This window comes from Globicephala melas, chromosome 7 (genome assembly GCF_963455315.2).
Source record: "Globicephala melas chromosome 7, mGloMel1.2, whole genome shotgun sequence".
Taxonomy (NCBI): Eukaryota; Metazoa; Chordata; class Mammalia; order Artiodactyla; family Delphinidae; genus Globicephala; species Globicephala melas.
The window spans coordinates 20,990,162-21,010,506 of NC_083320.1; the positions used below are offsets into that span (position 1 = coordinate 20,990,162).

Sequence of the window (20,345 nt, forward strand, 5' to 3'; positions counted from 1 at the left end):
TGCAGCTCACAACACAGCATCTGATTTCCATCAGAGTGAGCAGGTGAGAAGAGCCAGAGGGAGAATGAGAGCAAGATGGAAGTCACAGTCGTTTGTAACCTGATCTCTGCAGTGACATCCCATCACTTTGACTGTATTCTATTTATTAGAAACAAGTCACTAAGTCCAGCCCACACTCCAAAGGAGGCATTTATACAAGGGCATGAAGACCAGAAGGTGGGGAGCATTAGAACCCCTTTTAGAAGGTGCCTACCACACCTTAGCCTGAGTTTTGAACTATTTTTGACGTGGGACACAGTATGACAGACAGATAATAACTGTGTGGGAATTCTGTGTGGCACCCGGGAATTTAATTTAAAAGGCAGAGTTCCAGCATAAGAAGAGCATACACTTTGGGTTGAGAGAGGCCTCTGTTAGAATCTCAGCTTTGGTGTTCACCAACTGTATTTAACTTTAGACTTAATTTCACTGAGCCTCGATTTTCTCGTCCAAAAAATGTGGAAAATACCTACCACTTAAGGAGTTTTGAGGATCAAAAAAATCACTCGGGCAAGATGCTTGTTAAAATGAAGATTCTTGGGTTGCTCCCTAAGAAATTCATATTCAGTAGACTTGGAGTGGCACATAAGAATGGTTATTTTTAATAAGTACGTATGCAGATGTGTGTGGCTCAGTATATGGTAGCTATTAGTAATCTGCATGACAACAGTAATTCTGCAAGTATTCTTGAGGAACTATATGCTTAAACAGAGTCAACTGTGGGGCTTCCCTGGTGGCACAGTGGTTGAGAGTCCGCCTGCCGATGCAGGGGACACGGGTTCGTGCCCCGGTGTCCGGTCTGGGAAGATCCCACATGCCGTGGAGCGGCTGGGCCCGTGAGCCATGGCTGCTGAGCCTGTGCGTCCAGAGCCTGTGCTCCGCAACGGGAGAGACCACAACAGTGAGAGGCCCGCGTACCGCAAAAAAAAAAAAAAAAAAAAAAAAAAAAAGAGTCAACTGTGAATTAGTGGAAAGCAAACTGTATTGAGGATTAGAAGATGTATAAGTTCTGTAGCCCTTGTCTGACGATTACTTTGCTATGGAATCTTAGGCACAGAGTCACCTAATCTTTCTGGACTTCTCTTTTCCCCCCAGCCTCTGTAAAATGCCTTCTACCCTGAGTACTCTCTGTCTAGGAAAAGGAACAATAACTACTAGACGGGATCCGTTTAGGGCTCCCCTGGTTGGTGAAACAAGTGCAATGGCCTCCGTGATAAGTCTTTTCTGAAACTCCGCGTCTCCTAGTATTTCTTCCTGAAGACGATTCGTTGGAGCCTCTGATTCTTCCACTCTTCTAATTCATATGACCCCAGCATCTCTATGTAATGAAATATATCTGAAAACAACCTCATTTAAAAGAATAAATCTGTTAAGGAGCTGAGAACTTTCTGGCGTGAAATGAAAAATATTGATTGCTTCTCACCTGTTAGCAGTGAAATCCCATCCAGTTAATTAACCTGCTCAGAGATAAAGTTTATTTCTGCCATTCACCTTCAGCTCCAAATCTTTAAAACCATTAAAACAAGTACCTGGGCAATGAATAAATCTTCTCCCAGAGTAGTTCAGCGCCTTCTGTAATCTGGTTTCAGCCTACCTTTCTGACCCTACTTCCAGCTACTTACCTTCAAGCACCTTCCACTCCAGACAAATGGAAGAACTAAAGTATTCAGCACTCCCATTGCCAGAAATATACTTCTCTCCTCTGAATGCTACATATTAACTCAGTTCAAATGTCACTTCTTCTTATTTTATTTTATTTATTTTATGTTTTGGCTGCGTTGGGTCTTTGCTGCTGCGCGCAGGCTTTCTCTAGTTGCGGTGAGCGGGGGCTACTCATCGTTGCGGTGCGCGGGCTTCTCATTGTGGTGGCTTCTCTTGTGGAGCACCGGCTCTAGGCGCGAGGGCTTCAGTAGTTGTGGCGCACAGGCTCAGTAGTTGTGGAGGACAGGCTTAGTTGCTCTGCGGCATGTGGGATCTTACCGGACCAGGGATCAAACCCGTGTCCCCTGCATTGGCAGGCAGGCAGACTCTTAACCACTGCACCACCGGGGAAGTCCCAAATGTCACTTCTTAGAAAAGGCTTTCCTGGAGCTCTGGCATCTCCACCTCCTCCCACATTTCCTAATTGCTGCCAAGGTGTAAGCATTAATTATCTCCTTATTCTAAACACTCCAAAACTTTTACTACCTTTGTAGCATTTATTATTTTATAACTTATATTATGATTGTGTACATATTTATAGTACTAGATCCTACAGGATGCAATTCCAACCAATTCGTTTTTGTGTTCCCCACATCTTCCAATACAACTCCTTGCCTATGATTGGGGTTTAGTAAATATTTTTTGAATGCTTAAATGGAGACCCATTGATCTCTGACTTTTATTCTTGGGGGCTCCCAACAACTGTTTGATCGTCAGGATAAGAGGAATCCAACTCAGTGAGGCGCTTTTCAAGATTTACATTATATTCAAAACAGAAATTTCAAGCTTTCCAGGTTTTCTGAAGACAGTCCTGTTGTTGCTTCCCATCCTTAGCAACTTTCTATTTCTAGAAATCTTTTTGCTCTCAGTGGAAGGGTTGGAAAAAAATAGTCTTCTTATGGATATCACCCCTTTCAGTGACTCTGAATACAAGCTTCATATGGCTTTTCTATCTCCTGCCCCAATTTGCTTGCATGACACACTTGGAACTAGTATTTTATTGGCATAAAACCCTGAAACTCAATTTTAGGTAAAGCAGATATTCAGTCATATATGAGAGCATTCACATGTGTGTGTCTAAGACGAAGAGGAGAAATACAGTAGCTTCACTGAAATAAAAAGGCCATTCATTCATTCAGTGTTCATTTCCTTGATCATCCACCAGACTTCAGGCGCTATATTATGTGCTGATGATTCAAATATAAATACTGATTCTTGCCTTCAAGGAGCTCTGAGTCATGTGAAGGGAGATGAATATATAATGAGATCATCATTATAGAGTGTAATTCACACAATTCCCTTGGCAAGCACAGGGTAATGTGGAGCACAGAGAATTTTCTTTGAGAGCAGATGGACTATTTTTAAGCAAAGAAAAAAGTTTGCAGCACAGTGGTCATACTCATATCAATAAAATACATATTATTTTGTAGTTATTAACAGCATCACCATCCTTTTCCAACCACTCACCTTGGGCCAGGTGTCAGCATCCATGGCGGGTGCTGAGGCATGATTCAAACAAGCAACCACCCTGGGTTAACCAAGACCCACACTTAAGTCCTTACTCCTTAGATCTTGTAGGAACGAATCATCGAAGGAGATGGCGGCAAAGGGGTAGTGACCTTATGATTCATAGGGCTGAACTTCATGCCAACGATATTCTGGAGCAGACATTTTTGCAGGCTACTCTGTCTATGGCTCCAACATTTTTAAAGGAGTGTAGATAACTCATTGGGATAGCTTATCCAAGTCTATGACCTTGGAGGTGTGTGTGTGTGTCAGGGGGTGTTGGGGGAGCAGTTATGAGGAAAGGCAAGAAAGAAATCCTAAGTTTTAAATGGCCAGTCTACAGCTGGTCTACAGCTGCAAATACTGAGTATTTTGTACAGACCACTTTAAATTTTCTTTTTCTTCACATTTAGGGACACTTTTCTATTCACTAGCAACTCACTGAGAAGGATGGAGTAGGATGACATGAGTCAGAAGTAGAAATAAGAGAGGAAATTAACATCTATTTCAAATTACCTCTTATCAGTGGCTCAGTGAAAGTCTCAAAGAGAGGGGAGGTTGGAGATGTTGGTTAAGATGAGCCTGTAATATTGCTCTGGATTCTTATGACTACAATTGAAAGAGGTCTATGGCTTGGAGTAATGATGACTTTGGTGATGGTGATCATAATCCATTCAAAAAATATGTATTAAGTACCTGCCACATGCTACCTCTGACCGAGGCACATAAGATTTAAATAGACAAAAAAAAAAAAACAAAAAAAAAAACAAAAAAACAAAACAAACAAACAAAAAAAATCCCGTCCTTTGGAGCTTAAATTCTAGAAGAAACTGGCAAAAACGTGTTAGCATCCCTCTCCCTGTTAGAAATATTTTCTTCTCATGAGTTCCTAGTCATGAGGGACTTAGTCTTCATCAACTTCCAGCATCAGTACAAGAGTCACAAAAATGTATCTCTTTCAAAGCTCGCAGACTGATATCTGCTTAAACTGTGTCTATGAGCAGGGAAACAGACTCCGGTTGAGACGTAGACGTCTCTGTGTATGTGCGTTGAGGGGGCCCGTGCAAGTGTACAGAGGGAAGAAATTCTACAGCGGTCCCGTCCACACGGAGACTCTCCAGCGGGGGGAAATGCACGAGTTCGTACACGAACGCTCCTCTCTACCCCGCTTGCCTTTCTCGCTCTTTCACCACTTTGCTCCCTCCTCCCTTCCTTCCTAAATCCCTCCTTCTCCTTCCTTCCCTCTCGCTTGATCCCTCCCCATCTCCTTGCCTCGAACAGTTTTTCCCTCCTCCTCTATAGCCCTCTCCCTCTCGCCTCTTTCCCTCAATCCCTCCCCGGCGTCTGCGTCAGGCCCCCACTTGCGTGACGCTCAGGGTCTGGGTGGGAGCTGTCCACTCGCCCGGGGTGCTGAATGCACGGCGGCGGCTGCGGCGGCGGAGGTAGCTGAGAGCCTTCTCTGCTCCAGGAACCCTGTTTCCAGACCTCGGACGGTCAGCCCACCGCCTGCCACCTCCCTTCCAGCACCACCCCTTTGGGAACTGAGCCGGGGTGTGTGTAGGGGGGCAGCAGTCGCGGCGGGCGGGTGCTGAGCAACGGCGGAAGACAACACCTGGCAGCAGCCTGGAATGTGATTTGCTTCCTCTCGCCTTTTATAAGAGATATATTTATATATGGTTTTGGGGGGTCGCGAGGACCAAGCCGGAGCCAAGTGCTGGCTGCCTCCCGCCTCGGCCACGCCGCTTCGGTTCCCCCTCCCCACCCTCAGCCGGCACCGCAAACAAGCCTCACCTCGCTGCTTCTAGGAAGAGAGGTAGCAACAGCGAGCCCAGCCAGCCAGAGGCGACGGAGAGGAGGGCGGGGCGGGGGGGAGAGAGCCGACCGAGGCCGCCCTGGGTAGGGGCCGCGGAGGCAGAGCTGCCCTGAAGACCCGACAGCCGCCCTCCTCCGCCCCCGCCCACCCAGCAGCACTCTGCTCTGATTATTTGAGAAGCGAATTATGCTTATTCCACTAGTGTGATTTCGTCTTCTCTTTCCCCTACTGCTGACTCCTGAGCCGCCCCCGCCCCTACGCCTGCCTCGCCTCCGGCTGCATGGCAGCGCTGCCCGGGCGCGGGGGCGCAGGGCCGGCCCCCCGGGAAGGGGGAGGAGGGGGAGGAGGATCATGAGGCCGGGAGTCTTGGCCGCGTCGGACGGCGAGCGGCAGCCAGAGGACGAGCCCGAGCAGCCCCCGCCCCGGAGACACCCGCACGCCGACAAGCGGTCGCCGCCGCAGCAGCATCGGCGGCCTCGGGCGGACCCGGAGCCAGAGAAGCAGGGCGACAGCGGCCCCGAGGAGGCCCCCGAGGAGAAGGCGAGGCCACCCACCCGCCCGGACCTGCCCTTATCCCGGCCCTTGCCCCTCGCCCAGAGGGACATTTGCTGGCGCCACGGGAAGGGGGCCGAGGATTTACAGACTGCCGCAGGGGCGGGCGGGGGGCTGAGACCATGTAATTACTCCTTCCTCTAGTCCCCTCCCACAAGCCCCTATTCTCTACCCCGTATCTCTACTCCGCTCTCTGCCTCCCACCCCCCAAGCACACACCCTTCTTCTAGCCAGGATCTTAAAGCTCAGGAAGGAGGTAGCTCTGCAAGGGTTAAACGGCCTTTTCGGTTTTTCCCTTTCTTTCCCCGCCCCCCGCCCCCCGCCCTCCAGTCCCTGATTTTCCCACCTCTGTTCTCCTAATTGGCTTTCCCCTCTTCTGTGCAGCCCTTTGGCTGCAGAGGCAAAGCACAAGCCCCTTGCCCAGTTGCACCTGAATCCCTTCCCTACCCCCACCGCTGCTCTCTTAAAAGTAACTCTGGTGCTTCTGGGGGTTAATTGCCCCAGTTTTCTGCCCAGGAGAATTAAAAGTTCTCCCAACCTCCTCTCTTCCCCACCTTACCTCCCTCAGCCCCTCACCACCAACCTCCCGTTACACCTGAGGAAAACTACCTTTTCTCTCTAGCACATGCAGTCTTCAATTCTTCACTGAGCTAGCTTGCCCTAAGCCCAGCTTAGTCCACTCCAAATTTTATTGATAACCTTCCCCACCCTTTTATGTGAAAGAAAAGATTTCCCACTGCCTAGGCATTTGAGAAAAACCCAATAAGCCTCTCCTGGGGAACTTTCTAACAATTAGACCTTGATCTCAAGGCCCTGACAACCCACCCTCAACATTTTTTTTTCTACCCCCCCTGCCCCTACCAGTGCCACCAGGTCAAAAGCAAAAAGGAGACACTCTGAGCAAAGCTTAAGGTTGGGGTAGAGGTGGAGGGGCAAGAAAACTTTTGCTGTTGTTGGGCTTTCCAGGTAGAGTTCAGAGGCAGTGGCTCGCAGTCGTCAGTCCTGGGGGCAATTTATTTGCTACGTGGAAGGGAGGTAACAGGAGCCAGTGCGAACGAAGCCTCCCCCCATCACACAGACACACCGTGGACCCCCTCAAACGATCCCATCCTCTGCAAAGACTCCGCCTGCCCCTACCGGTCTCTCTGCTTCCACCGGGCACATGCTGATGCCCCAGAGCGGGCTGCCCTGGTGGTGGTGGTGGTACTGCTGTGCCTGGTACCGCTGTGGACTGTGCCTCCCAGCCCCCCAGATGCTGCGCCACCAGGGTCTCCTCAAGTGCCGCTGTCGCATGCTCTTCAATGACCTGAAGGTTCTCCTCCTGCGGCGCCCCCCTCCAGCGCCCCTGCCCATGCACGGCGAACCCCAGCCCCCCGGCGTGGCAGCCAACAACACCCTTCCGGCTCTGGGTGCCGGGGGGCGGGCAGGCTGGAGGGGGCCTCGAGAAGGCGTGGGCAGGGAGACCCCTCCCCTGCCACCTTCAGCGGAAGATGACTGGGGTGGCCCAGCCGCAGAGCCACCTGCCTTGCTGCTCAGCAGTGCCTCTTCAGATGACTTCTGTAAGGGGAAGGCTGAGGATCGCTACTCACTGGGCAGCAGCCTGGACAGTGGCATGAGAACCCCGCTCTGCCGCATCTGCTTCCAGGGGCCGGAACAGGTGAGACCCTTTTTCCCTTTCCCTGCTTCCTTCTGGGATCTCCAGGTCTGGCAGGTTTCTACTCGCCTACTTGCCCTGGGGACTGTGATGTTTCTAGTGTGAGGACTGTAAGTTTTAAGGGCTCCTCAATGATGTCTCATGTGGTTAAGTTTGCCCAAGAGGTGTCTGGTGCCTGGCGGAGCCTGTTTGGTGGCTCAGTTGTCCCCCATTTCTGCGTTTTCCTTCCAGTGCTCAATTGGAATATGTTCAATTCCATCCAAAAATTCCATAAGCATCCTCAGAGTAGAAGATTCAGAAGTTGGAAGGGGTGAAGTGAAGAAACTTGGTGGTACATTCATGCTCGTTGCCGAGGTATCCTTGTATCTGATTTGTGGTTAGTGACATTTCCCCAGCCCATCTTCAGTTCCAGATTCAGACTTCTTCCCTCTCTGATGGTGTGTGGAGACCTTGTCCTCGGCAAGCCTATGCCTGTTCCTTCACTTTGATACTAACCCCTCCCATATTATACTGACATCCACAATCACTGAGGAGGAAATGGAGGGGATTGTAAGTTCATGAAGACTATACAGTTTGTTGTAACACTTCTTGGCAGACTCAAGTTTTCCTAGGTTGAAAGCAGGTAGGTAAGTAGGGTGAGAGTGAGTGTAAGGAATATGGAGAAGGAAGTAGGGAGTCTTGTCATAACTATTTCCCTTCTCAGCCCTGAAGCACACAAACTTAGAAAGTCCCTTAAACTCTCCCCATCCAGGATAGGAGATGCTTAGCACCTTATGGACCAGAGTCTTCCCAAGGCCGAGGGTTCTCCCTACCACATGCATTCAGATTTTCACAGACATACTCACCCCACCCCCTCTAGCTCCACTTTCAGTCTAGTTTCTGCAGTGCTGGAGAGTATGTGCACATTCTTCTAGAATCATGAATTTTGGCAACACTTTCCACAGAATCCCAGATCAGAAAGGTTCATCTGATCTAGTTAGTGATGCGGGTGAAAGAACATGCAGTCGCACCCCGGGCAGGGTTATGTGGTCACATCAGCCACTTCTTCACTAGTTTCCCGGAAGTGGGGTAAGACTGCTCGGTGCTCCTTGGACAAGTGATGGTGAAGTAGGGTGCCATGCTGGTGCTCCTGAGTGGCTCTGGTTCTTGTTGAAGGCTTTCTCTGTGAGAGTCAGGCTTCACTGACATTTTCATTCGTTCTGTCTTTGCCCGGAATGGGCAGGGCGCTTCAGGGACAGATGATGACTGGGGCCGTGGCCTGGGCATTATGAGAGGAGATGTTGATCTCAGTGTGAGTAAATGTCTCTGAGAGGCTGAGGGCTGGGTTCCTCCTTCTTGTGACTAGGATTGCCTGAAGTCCCAATTGGACTGCAGCCCAGAGCCAAGGACTCTTGTTAGGCAAGAAGGCCCAGGGTGCCTGCACTGTGCCCCTCTCCCAGTGCTGGCGATCCAGCACAGACACAAGGAGGAGTGGCGGGGCTGAGAACAAGAATTGTGCTTCACCTTAGGACGCTCCTGGTCAGCATCTGCCCCAATCAGAAGCCCCATCTTCTCAAAAAAAAAAAAAAAAAAAAAAAAAAGGATTTGTTTAGCTTCCTAACTTCTTAAGCTATTTCTTTCTTCTTCCATGTGCCCTGGTTCAGGTCTGCATGTCACAGGGGCCACTGGGAGTGTGGCTTCTGGCAAGAACACCCTTGTCTCTAGAATACGGCAGGACTTGGAGCCTGTTCTGGAGGATATTTACCTGTTGTGTGAACTTCTTCAGATTTCTTTATACCCTTGAGCCCCTTTTCCAACTTCTGTGATTTAGAGGAACCGTTTTCTGTTCCCCTCATTTGCTTATAAATGTGTTGAGAGGATCCGGCAGATAATGAGCCTGAAAATGACTTGAAAGTGATTAATATATAATGGCATGCATTTTGCTCATGGAAAAGCAGTATTTTGCTAAATAAAAAGGATTATTAGGAATATTGTGAAATACCCTCACGTGATACAGGGTCTGGTTGGAGGTTAGGAGCTTTCTTTTCTTGTTAGTTATTTTTACAATGTGTCATAAATAAAGCGTGGAATAAAGAAAAAAGCTAACACCAATAAAGGAATGGGCTCTGTTATTATGTGGGAGGGATAGGGGGCCACGTTGATACTCAGACTGGATCAAATCAAGCACTCCCCGCATATTATTATACTTTGGGGGTTTGCTTTATTTGCACAGCAGCCAGGAGATTTTAATGGGATTGTGTTATTAGTAATAAGAGTAAAATGTGTTAGATGTGAACACATTTTCCCACTTTTTGCTTGTGTTTCTTCACAGGATTTCCATGAGGAAGGGAGACAAAGAGGAGGAGGTGGGGAAAACTCTCTAGAGAAGGAAGAGAGGGAGAGAGACAGTCAGACACAGAAAGTGAAAAGCTGAGATTTCAGTATTTTGTTTTCTGTTCAAGGAAGGAGTGTCCAGCAATTGTCCACACGTGGCCCTGAATGGAGTGTAGACAGTCTGCAGTCCCAGTAGCTGAATGTCTTGGTCTTTTCTCTGCCCAGACAAAGGAATTGAACAGCTCCCCAGTCTTTTGCCACTGCTCCAGGGGCTAAAAGGCTGCCCAAACCGAAAATTTGGTGTCTTCCTGCCAATAACTTGAAATGTATGTGGTGAGGGGCAGGAAACTGAAGGATCCAGCTAGTTCCATGTTTGTACATATCTATAAAGGACTTACTACTTATTCATTCACACATGCATTTATTTAGCAAATGTTTGTTGTGTACCTACAGCATGCCAGATGTTGTTTCAGACCCTGAGTATCCAGGAGTGAACAAAACAGATGAGGTCTCTGCTCTCCTGAACCTAAAGTTCTAGTGAAGATGCAGAAATAAACAAGTAAACTAGTAGACAAATAAAGTGATTTCAGATGGCGTTGAGTGCTGTGATGAAGACAAAAGGAGTTAGACAAGAATGAAAGGGAGGTCTTGGGAGCTACATTACACAGAGTGACCAGGAAGAGCCTCCCTAAGGATGTACCATCTGAGCTGATACCTAAGTGATGAGAATGACCCAACGATGCATACATAGGTCTAGAGGAAGAGTTTTCCAGGTGGAGGAGACCCAAGTGTGAACAAGCTTAGCATGTTTGAGAAATAGAAAAGATAGGAGGAGGGAGAGGGATGGGGTGTGAACAAATGCCTTGAGGGCCAACTTGGCTCCAGGCTGGACAGCTGACTGACACTCTCCTTCCTTCAGCCAGTCACTCAGGTGGGACAGGGGTCAGTCGATCAAGGATCTGCGAGAGTGTGGGACAGGAGCCTGGTCGGCAACACTTCACTCTCCGTTTCTGCTTGAAGCTCCACTAGTTCACGTCAAGGGACCATGTGCCGTGGTGGGCAAGCTGAGGTCTCCGAAGCCAGATGGCCCCAGTCTGAGGCCTGAACAATTTACACAACTTCTCTGTGCCTCAGTTTTCTCATTTGAAAACTGGGATAATAATGATAGTCCCCAAATTCATAAGGTTATTCTGAGCATCAGATCAGTCCACACAATTAGAGCCATGCTGTCACAGTGTTTGTTGTTGCTGTTATCTCAGAGGCAAGAGACAGTGCCCCTCCCACACACCTTGTTTAAAAGGAAAAAGTGTGCCCCAGCTCCCAGTCTGGCAGGAGGGCTGCTGTGACGTGGTCTGTCTGTGGTAGTAGATTGCTTCTTGCCCCCTCACAATGCTCTAGACAGGATGCTGTTCTTCTGTTTCCATCATCAAAAGTCTATATTAAGTGCCTACCTATGTGGGCTGCTCCGCTGAGCAGGGTCTGGAGACACAGGGCAGATGTGGCCCTGCCCCCTCAGGGAGTTTCACAATCTAACCCAGACATCACAGAGGCTTAGAGAGATCAAGGGCACACAGACAGTGAGTCGCAGGTGAATTACAGTAATATCGGGGACGAGAAAGAGATGCATGCTTAAAAGCGGCTAGTGTGTGGGGTGCCTATTCAGAGAGACAAGTGGATGAATTTGCTACCTTTTCCCCAATTAGTCAGAGAAGGTTTCTCTCCTGCTGCTGCAGACCAAGTGAGAAGAAATAGATTTAGGCTGAGTTTAGACAGCTGGAAGCGGAAGAGATGTGAGACACACGGATACCTTAACAAAGAGGTGAAACCACCTCCCAGGCTGGGTCAGCTGTGGAGCCCCTGGAGTGGGTACAGAGATGGAATCTACCATGGCAGTGTGGTGATGGGGCCTCTGTTTTGGACCTAATGAAAAGGAGGAAATGAGTCTGTAAGAGATTAACAATCTTGGTCTGCCTCCCTTATGCTTCCTAGGGTTCATTTCCCTGAAGCTCTGAGTTCAGAAGGGGCAAGAGTATGTGGAATATTTTAGTCAGTGTTTTGGGATCTCAGAAAATAAAAGAAGGGCTTTGCAGGGCTGAAGGGAACCTGGAGACCCCAAGATGCAAGGAGAACCCTGGGAATGGAGATCAAGCAGAACATTTTAGGAGAGACCCAAATGGTATATTATTTTTCTTAGAAATATGGTTCAATTTTACATTTCTTTCTGTGATTAATTAACTAATATCTGTATCCACAAAGAATAGACCCATCCCTAACATTTATGGACCCCAGGGTAAGAGTATGGATGGAGGCCCACATATCATAGACCAAAATATTTAAAAGTAATAAATCCAGCTAACAAACTGTTAAACAAAGTGCATTTTATCCTTCTATCCTGACAAATATACCTTCAAAACAACCTGGAAGACAGATTTGAATTTAAAACTCTTCGAGTCCTCTGAATTCTGTACTAGCCAAATGAGGATATCTGGCCCTTGGTCAACAGGCCACTCTGATCTGATTCTCTTTCCACTGCTGGCTCCATCCTGCACCATAATAAGCCTTGGACACACATGTGTGGGCACACCCACTGGCTTGTCCAGGCTCTATCTATACCACCTCCAAAGAGCTTCCTCTTGCCCCTCTCCCTTTGATTCTGAAGAAAGAGAACCATGAAGGTTTTGGGAGCAGGCTCATGGCTGAATAGGCAGGCATTCCAGGGTTCCAGGTAACTGAAGCATGTTCTAGAAGGAGGATGTGTGTCCTTGACCCTGTAGGCGCCTCACCCCATGGGAAGCATGCAGCTGAAGAAGGGTCAGAGTGGAACCTTCTATAGCAAGGGGCCCTCTTGCCTGGGTCTAAGGGAGGTACTGCGAAGGGACTGTAAGATCCCTGGAAGCAATGACTTGGTTGTGTTTGCTCATCAATCCAGTTCCTGGCACTTGCTTCACGTTCTATAATTATTTGTTGAATGAATGAGCCTTTAGAGTTCATCCAGTGGGCAGCCCCGCAGGTAGGGGAACTGGGGAGAAGAGACTGCAAGGGAGAAGCATATTCACTGGCATCAAATGCTGACCGTGTGTTGTGCGCAAGAAGGGGCAGACCTGTTCTGTGGAATCACAAAGGGCAGTGCCTTGGCCAGTGACGGAATCTCCAGGGAAGCCAACTTGGGTTTTGATATCAGAAAGAACCTTCTATCAAAGCTGTCCCAAGATAGTATAGGCCGCCTTAGAAAGAGGGCTCAAGTGGGCAACTGGAACTAGTGACCCTCAAGATCCCTTTTGAGCTTGAGACTTGGGGTTCGTTATGAGACTTCTTGGGGTCCAGAGAGATTTTTAATCTAAGCACAAAGAGATGGGTCTGCATCCCTTCCAATTCAAGGGGTCATCTAGTCCCAGAATATCTATTTCCCGTGTATATAATACATGGCGTGTATTACGCCATGGCATCTTCTGCAAAGATCACAAAGAATATTCTCTGTCCTGTGTTCATAGAAATCCTAAGTTGTTGGCAAGCATGTGATTGCTGCAATCCTGAATTTACACCATGCACATACAATAGGAGAGCAAGCATTTCATGAATGGCAGGGAACAGATACCATCATGGACCTAGAATGCAAAACCATCCCAGGAAAGGGGAAGCACACTTGCCACACCTTCCCCAAAGTCATGAGTGAGCTGTTTTCATTTTCCCATCTGAGATTTTTTTTCCCACTGTAGTTTTTCAGTTGCTACATCTGCCAGTCCTGGTCCTACTTAAACTGGAAGGTCCAAGGACCACTTCCTTAGGGTTCTCACCAGTGCTCTAATACTTATTGGGAGATGATGTAAGGATGTTCAAACCTCACCATTGGGTCCCTGGCTATTTTCCATATTTAGCTATCTATTCTTTACATGCACGTGCATACATGTGAGTAAAGTGTTGAGTGAAGCTGTCTGTCATTCACAGACAGAATTAGGGACTGGAGGAGGGGAGACACCTGGTGTCTTGACAGTGGTGGAGTGATTCTCACCTCAACTGTCTGTAGATCCTCTGCACGGTGTTCACTTTGGAGTAATCCTTCTTCACTTGCCAGACTGCATCTGTTTGTGGTGGTTGGCTAATTTATTGGGTGTGGCTTCTAGCTGAGGCCTCCATACAGAGAATTACTTAATAAAGCCAGTAGAGCAGGAGTGAAATAAGCATTTCAAAAGAGCCTGGAAGAAGAAAGGAGAGATACTGGGAATCAATCTCTCTCTCTCTCTCTCTCTCTGCTCTTTTTTCCAGCTGGTACGTTGGAGAAGCCCAGTTGTGGCTTGTGAGTTGGGAGAGGCGGGTAGGTTTGACGGGGAGGGGATACTCAAAGGAGTGTGGGAATGAGCTAGCTGCTTCTTGTTTGATGAGAAGGAAGCCAAGTTGGAAGTGAGCCCGGATGTGAAGGAGCTGGCAAGTGAATACTGTGCGGGCTGAACTGTATACCATCCCCCCTCAAGAAGTATCGTATGTAAGATAGAGTCACTTAGACTCTGTGAGTATTACATATAGTACACATTTGATACCTCCCTCTGTGTATGTTAAAAGCAAAAATGGGACGCACATGGGAATGACCGACGCATGACAAAATAGGTGAAATTGAATAAGTTATAATTTGAGTTCTAGGTAGATGCAAACTGTCCGCAAAGAAGGGGATCTGTGAATAGAAGCTCTGTCCAACTCTGTGATCCAAGCCCACAAAGGGGACACACAAGCCCCAGTCTGGCACCCAGAGCAATTCTCATTGCTCTGATGAGAATATCTCCAGGGCCTGTGCTCAGAGGTGTTACTCTGGATGTGGTTGAAGAGAATCAACATCAATTTCTCCAGAAGAAGCCTCTTGAAACCACCCCGGTGGCTAGCATAGGGCTCTGCATACAGTAGGAATTCAGTACTTGTTGATCCTTTCCCCTCCATCCTGGTACATGTTCATTCCAGACTGATAGAGTTATCTTTGGTTCCTAGTGTACACGTAGTAGAAGGCATATTTGCTTGTGTGTACATGGGCACATATGTGTATGTATGTGTCTATATAAATTAAAATGCCAAGCAAGGGGGATATGGACAATCCCTTGAGATACTTTTCACCCCATCCAACCTCCTTTTCTGATTCTATAACGACAAATAGCAACGATTCTTGTTCTAGTAATCACAGTGATCATCATCCTGGCTTGCGACCACTTGACCAGGAGCAGATCTTTTCTCGTACAATTTCAGAAGGATGGGAAGCACATGGGATTTCAAGTCAGAAAGACATGGATTTAAGTCACAATTTGGGCCCTTCCCAGCTGGGTGATCCTGTGTGACTTATTTAACCTCCCTGCACCTAGGTTTCATTGTTTATAAAACAGGAATAAAATACTGAGCTTGAACACTTGTCATAAGGAGTGGGCAGGATTAAAGTTCTAGGCACACAGCAGCTGTTCATTAAATGGGAACAACATTTGTCCCATTCTGTTCGTGTAACTCAGAGACCTGGAGTGGGGCCCCCAGATTACACTGCTGCCTTTTCTACCACACTGTCTCACGACAACCTTAAAAAATCAGATACTCTGATTAAGGCTGTGCTTTGACCACAGTAGACGCCAGCTGTTTTGTGTCTGACCCTCAGGGATGCACGTTTAGATCCAGTGTCTCTGTTTGGCTGACTTTCTGTCTTCCATTGCCTGACTCTGCTGGACCTCTGTCCTCTCCTGCCTGTGTCCCTCACTCCTAACATATTTGTCTTTACCATCTCCATCACCACCATGTCCCTGACAGATCTTTGTTAAGCAACACTGTCTGCTTGGCAGGAACTGTGCAGAAAGACACTTTTCTGGACTCTGAGTCCCTAGAGGCCAGGAGCAGACCATGCACATGGAGGAGCATGTTGAGGAAGTGGCAGCGGAAAAACCTGCTCAACATGTGACAGCGAGGTGTTTGCATTCAGGGTCATGCCTAGACTAGTGTTTCTGGAAGCTGGCATAGGATGGATACCCCAGACAGACACGACGTTAAATAACATAGATCCTCAAGTGAGAATGTTGTTCTCTTCTCATTTTGCTCTCATGCCTTATGATTATGTCCATGAGAAAATCTCATTGAAGAGATGATACGTCTTTAACACCCTTCTAACACTTGTCATTCTCCTCTGCAAACAAAGAGAGAAGGCACCAGGCTCAGAGCCTTTGGACATACAGCAATATCTAGCTAGAATCTGTTAATCTTGTTTTGCTTGCATTTGTTTGTGTCTATTCTTTTTTATTAACAGACTTTATTTTTTAAAGCAATTTAATGTTCAAAGAAACACTGAGTGAGTTCCCATATACTCACCCTCACCCCTCCTCCCTACTTCCCCCACCATCAACATCCTGCATCAGAGTGGTGCTTTTTTTCCAATTGATGAACCAACGCTGACACATTGTTATTACCTAAAGTCCATAATTTGCACTGCAGTTCACTCATGGTGTTGTACATTCTAAGGACTTTGACAAAAGCATGATGACATGTATCTACCATTATAGTATCACACAGAATAGTTTCACTGCCTGAAAAATCCCCTGTGCTCCACCCATTCATCCCTCTGCCCCCACCCCTGAACACCTGCAATATAGTCTGGCCTTTTCCAGAATGTCATATCGTTGAAATCATGCAGTATGTAGCCTTTCTAGATTGGCTTCTTTCATTTATTGGTATGCATTTACGGTTACGTCTTTTCATGGCTTGATAGCACATTCCTTTTTAGTGCTGAATAATATTCTATTGTATTAGCACAACTTGTCTCTTCTTTTTATGGTTAATGATACCGGTTTTTCACTTATGGTAGTGGCAAAAAGTCTCCTTTAGAAATAAATTTACTGAAGTAAAAATATGAGACATTTACAGAAAAATGTTACGTACGAAGAAAACAATAGTATGAATATGTCGAACAGTGTAAGCGACTGAAGTTTGGATAACACTGACCTGGGCTGCACACATTACAATAGTTCTGAGACATCTGTGGGCACCAAGAAGTGCGTCAGGAAGGGGAAAATGCAGAGGTGGTGCCCTGGAATCTGCATTTCTAACCATTAGCTTTGACAATTCCGAAGTAGGTGACTACTTCACAGTAACATTGTTTATTAGGGAGCAGTTTGAGGAGGAAGCCAAATAGGAAGGAGAAATGCTTCCACCAGACCTGAGGTTCCCACACATATAAGAAACAGAGGTGTGGGCACTGGTAGAGGAGAGGGCGGTAGTTGGGTGGGCACAGGACCATGTGACTGAGAAGGAAGGGACATGTGTCACTCAGGGCAGAGGCAGGAAGGGATGCCTCTTGCATCCCCCTCCATCCCTGCCTCCGTGATCTGAGAGCTACAAGTTTCACATGGGGCAGCCACAAGATGGAAAAGTCTAACCACCGTGGGAGCGTGACATGACGGAGCGATGCAGACTTTGACTGTGTTAAGACATTGCCCAGCTAATGTTAATTTCCCTGATGAATACAACCATCAATTCCCTCTCCTGAATTATGTTCAGAGGGCGATCTTGAGCAAAGTCCAAGCAGGGGCCTCTCTGGGGAAGCCCCAGAGTCCCAGAGTAAGGCAACAGATGGTGCACAGCCCGCTTCCTCACAGCTCACTGAATACCAACAATGAAGTGCTTCAGCTCTGGAATGGCGCATCACACTCGCCTACAACTTGGCTGGATCTAGAAACATGGCTCTGCCTAACGGCAGCAGGGGTGGAGAGTGTCATCCTCCTAGGTACCTGGAAAGAGAGGAAATCCAGATGTGGGTGAGCTCTAGAAGTCTCCCCCTCCACAGTATTAGTACCTCCCTCTTAGGGTTGCTGTGGGATTTCAATGAGATGACACATGCCAAACATTTAGGACACTGCTGACCCACAGAAAGCATGCAATAAACAGTAGTAGTTATTGTTATTACATAAGGAAGAGGTTGTACTCAGGAATATCCAAGCCCCTTCTAATTCTGTTGTCCTCTTTTATGCCGTATCAGGTGGAGGTGCTGTACCTGGGGTTTGTATAAATCCAGTTTCTCTTTCCACCAGAAGAAATCTCCCTAGAAGAACGCCCTTAGCACTAGGCCTTAAAGACTGAACCAGGGAAAGAATTTGGAAAATAGGACATGAAGGCTTTTCCAGACATAGGAACAATGGAAGCAAAAAATCAGAAATGTTTTTGGAGAAAATTAGCATGGTGGATAAGAATATGGGGCTTTCAGAGCCAAGCAGAACTGTGTTCAAATCCCAGTGTTGCTGTGCAGTAGATGTGTGACCTTGGGCAAGTCACTTACAGACTCGAAATCTTAATTTCTTCCACTGTAGAATGGGAATGCTAATAATAGTACTTGTCTTAGAGGTACTATTGTGAGGCTCAAATGATATAATGCATGCAAAACTCTGGGCAAAGAATAGAGTACAAACACACAATAAATTCTCAAAGATGCAGTGAACATTAGCTCTTGATGTTATCTGATCTACCAACTCTCAGTGGTCTTCTCCAAACTTTCTTTGAGAACCTCTGCCTTGATGTGTGTATGATTGTGGGCTGCTGACCTCAGGAGGAGCTTCCAAAATATCACAGGGGTAGATGAAACTAAATATACCTAAGCATTGCCAGTATAGTAAATAAAAATTATCTCACAGATACACATACAATTTTTCAGATGTATGTGGAAGGCATCGTGATGAGCAAAATCAAAAGCATCCTTCACTTTAGTGCAGCTTCTTGTCAATAAATATATTCTCAATGAGCAGATACTCAAAGTACAACTACAGTCATTTGAGAGTTTGTGAAACTCTTTTAGCATTAAAAGGGATCCAAATTAAGGGACATTCTACAAAACAACCAGCCAAAATGTCAAGGTCGTGAAAGATGAAGAATGAAGGGGGAACTTTCCTAGATTGGAGGTGTCCGAAGAGATATGATAACTAAATACAATGCGTGATTTGGATTGGCTTCTGGACCAGAGAAAGGGCATTAGTGAGACAGTTGGTGACGTTCGAATAAGGTGCATAGATTACTTAATAGTATTGTATCAATGCTAAGTTCCTGGTTTTGGTCATTTTATTGTGGTTCTATAAGATGTTAACATTTGGAAAAGAAAGGTGAAGGGTTTATGGGAAGCTATGTTTATAAGTTTTTTTAATGAATCTTAAATTATTTCAAAATGAAAAGTTAAAAACTAAAAATAATTTAAATGGGGGGTAGTTTCTCATACTTGGAAAAAAAAGAATACAGAAAAAAGAAAAAAAGTATAGAAAAAAGAGCATGGATTTGGTGGTTAGAAAAATTGGGTTAGAATCCAGGCTCTAGCACTTAGCAGCTAAAAGCAACTTTGGGCAAATCAATTCAATCCCCTGAGATTCAAGGTTTTCTTTCTGCAACATGGAGCCAATAAAAGAAATGCATCATAGAATTATTGTGAGAATTTGAGGAGACAACACCTGCCATAGTACATGAAGGGGACTCCCGAAAAACATTCATTCTCTTTCTGGTCTCTCTTTACCCCTCTGTCTGAAGAGGATGATAAATATTCCTCACACATTTCCCTGGGTATAAGTACTGTGTGCTAAGTGCTCTGAGATTGACAGGGTGACACCTGAGCAGTGAAAAGTATTGAGTGGGCAGGAATGTTTTCCCAGTACGGGATCTTAAGCATATAAACAGAGTTCATAATCATCAGCATAAATAGCATTGACCATTATGCAGAGTTCTTTAACACTGCTTAACCTGACATCCCAAAAGGAGCATTTTGGCATACTGAGTGAGTGTGGGGTGTATATCTGATTCCTCCTGTGGCAATGCCTCAAGGAGCCACAGACTTAAGCCTCCGTGAAGCAGTGTGCTACGTTAGAAAGAAAGCTTTCTAGTGCTGAGGCTCTGAGTTCTCCAGTGTGTTCAGAAAGCAACTGCCCAAACCAGACAGCTGCAGGTGAACGAGGGCAGGCGTGAGTGGGAGTGAAGAGATGTCCACTCTTGTTGTGTGTGTGTGTCTGTGGGTGACAGCGAGCGAGTGGGTATGTGTCTGCACATGACTACAACTGTTTAACACAGAAGAAAAAGGTGCTTGAGGGGGTTGGTCCATTAAGCTGCTCCTGCCTTTCTGTCATCTTTGTTCCAGAGAGATCACACGGGGTCTGGTCCTTGCAAAGTCAGTACTGACATTCTATACAATAATCGCTTGTTTCTTACTTCTGACATCCATTAAGTGTTTGTCTGCAAAAAAAAATCAGTTTGAGGCTTTTGGAGATGTATGTGATATGATTTCAAAAGTTCTATGCCTCCTCCCTCCCAAAACACATAGAGAGAGGTTCCTCATGATTTAAATAAATTTTCATCATTTCTACGAATGCAATGCAAGTTTCAAAGAAGTGTTTATTTGACAAGATGGCTGGAATTTGCTTCACAATAATCCAGTGACTTGAGGGGAAACAAGGCTGGTCATGAGTTGATAGATGCTGAGGTCGGGTGATTGGGTACATGCTTTCTTCTACTATTCTATTTTTATGTCTGTTTGAAATTTTTTGTAATAGAAAGGTATGGCCTATTGTCTGGTTAATTAAATGTTATGAAAAGACAGTTATTAAACCGGTTTTACAAAAGGGGAGGTGGAGCTAGCTGAGGGCTGACAAAATAGCCTGGGGCACAGTGATGATGAGGGCCAGAGCCAAAGACAGGACCAGAGCGCATCCCAGGGGGCACTTCATCAGTCTTGCTCAATGAGGGGAATGAATTTGATGACCTCTTAAGGGATGTTCTGTCCCCAAAGGTCATGAT

General features: G+C 46.5%; 1 protein-coding gene across 1 annotated transcript in view; it reads left to right on the plus strand.

Annotated features, from left to right (window-relative positions):
- Positions 1–4,522: 4,522 nt before the first annotated feature.
- The window catches only part of MARCHF4 (membrane associated ring-CH-type finger 4), a 103,311-nt gene continuing 87,488 nt past the window's right edge, over positions 4,523–20,345 (plus strand). Inside the window, exon 1 of the mRNA XM_030837537.3 lies at positions 4,523–7,268. Coding sequence (XP_030693397.2) covers positions 6,774–7,268 — 495 coding nt within the window. The 5' untranslated portion in view covers positions 4,523–6,773. The remainder of the gene's footprint in view (positions 7,269–20,345) is intronic.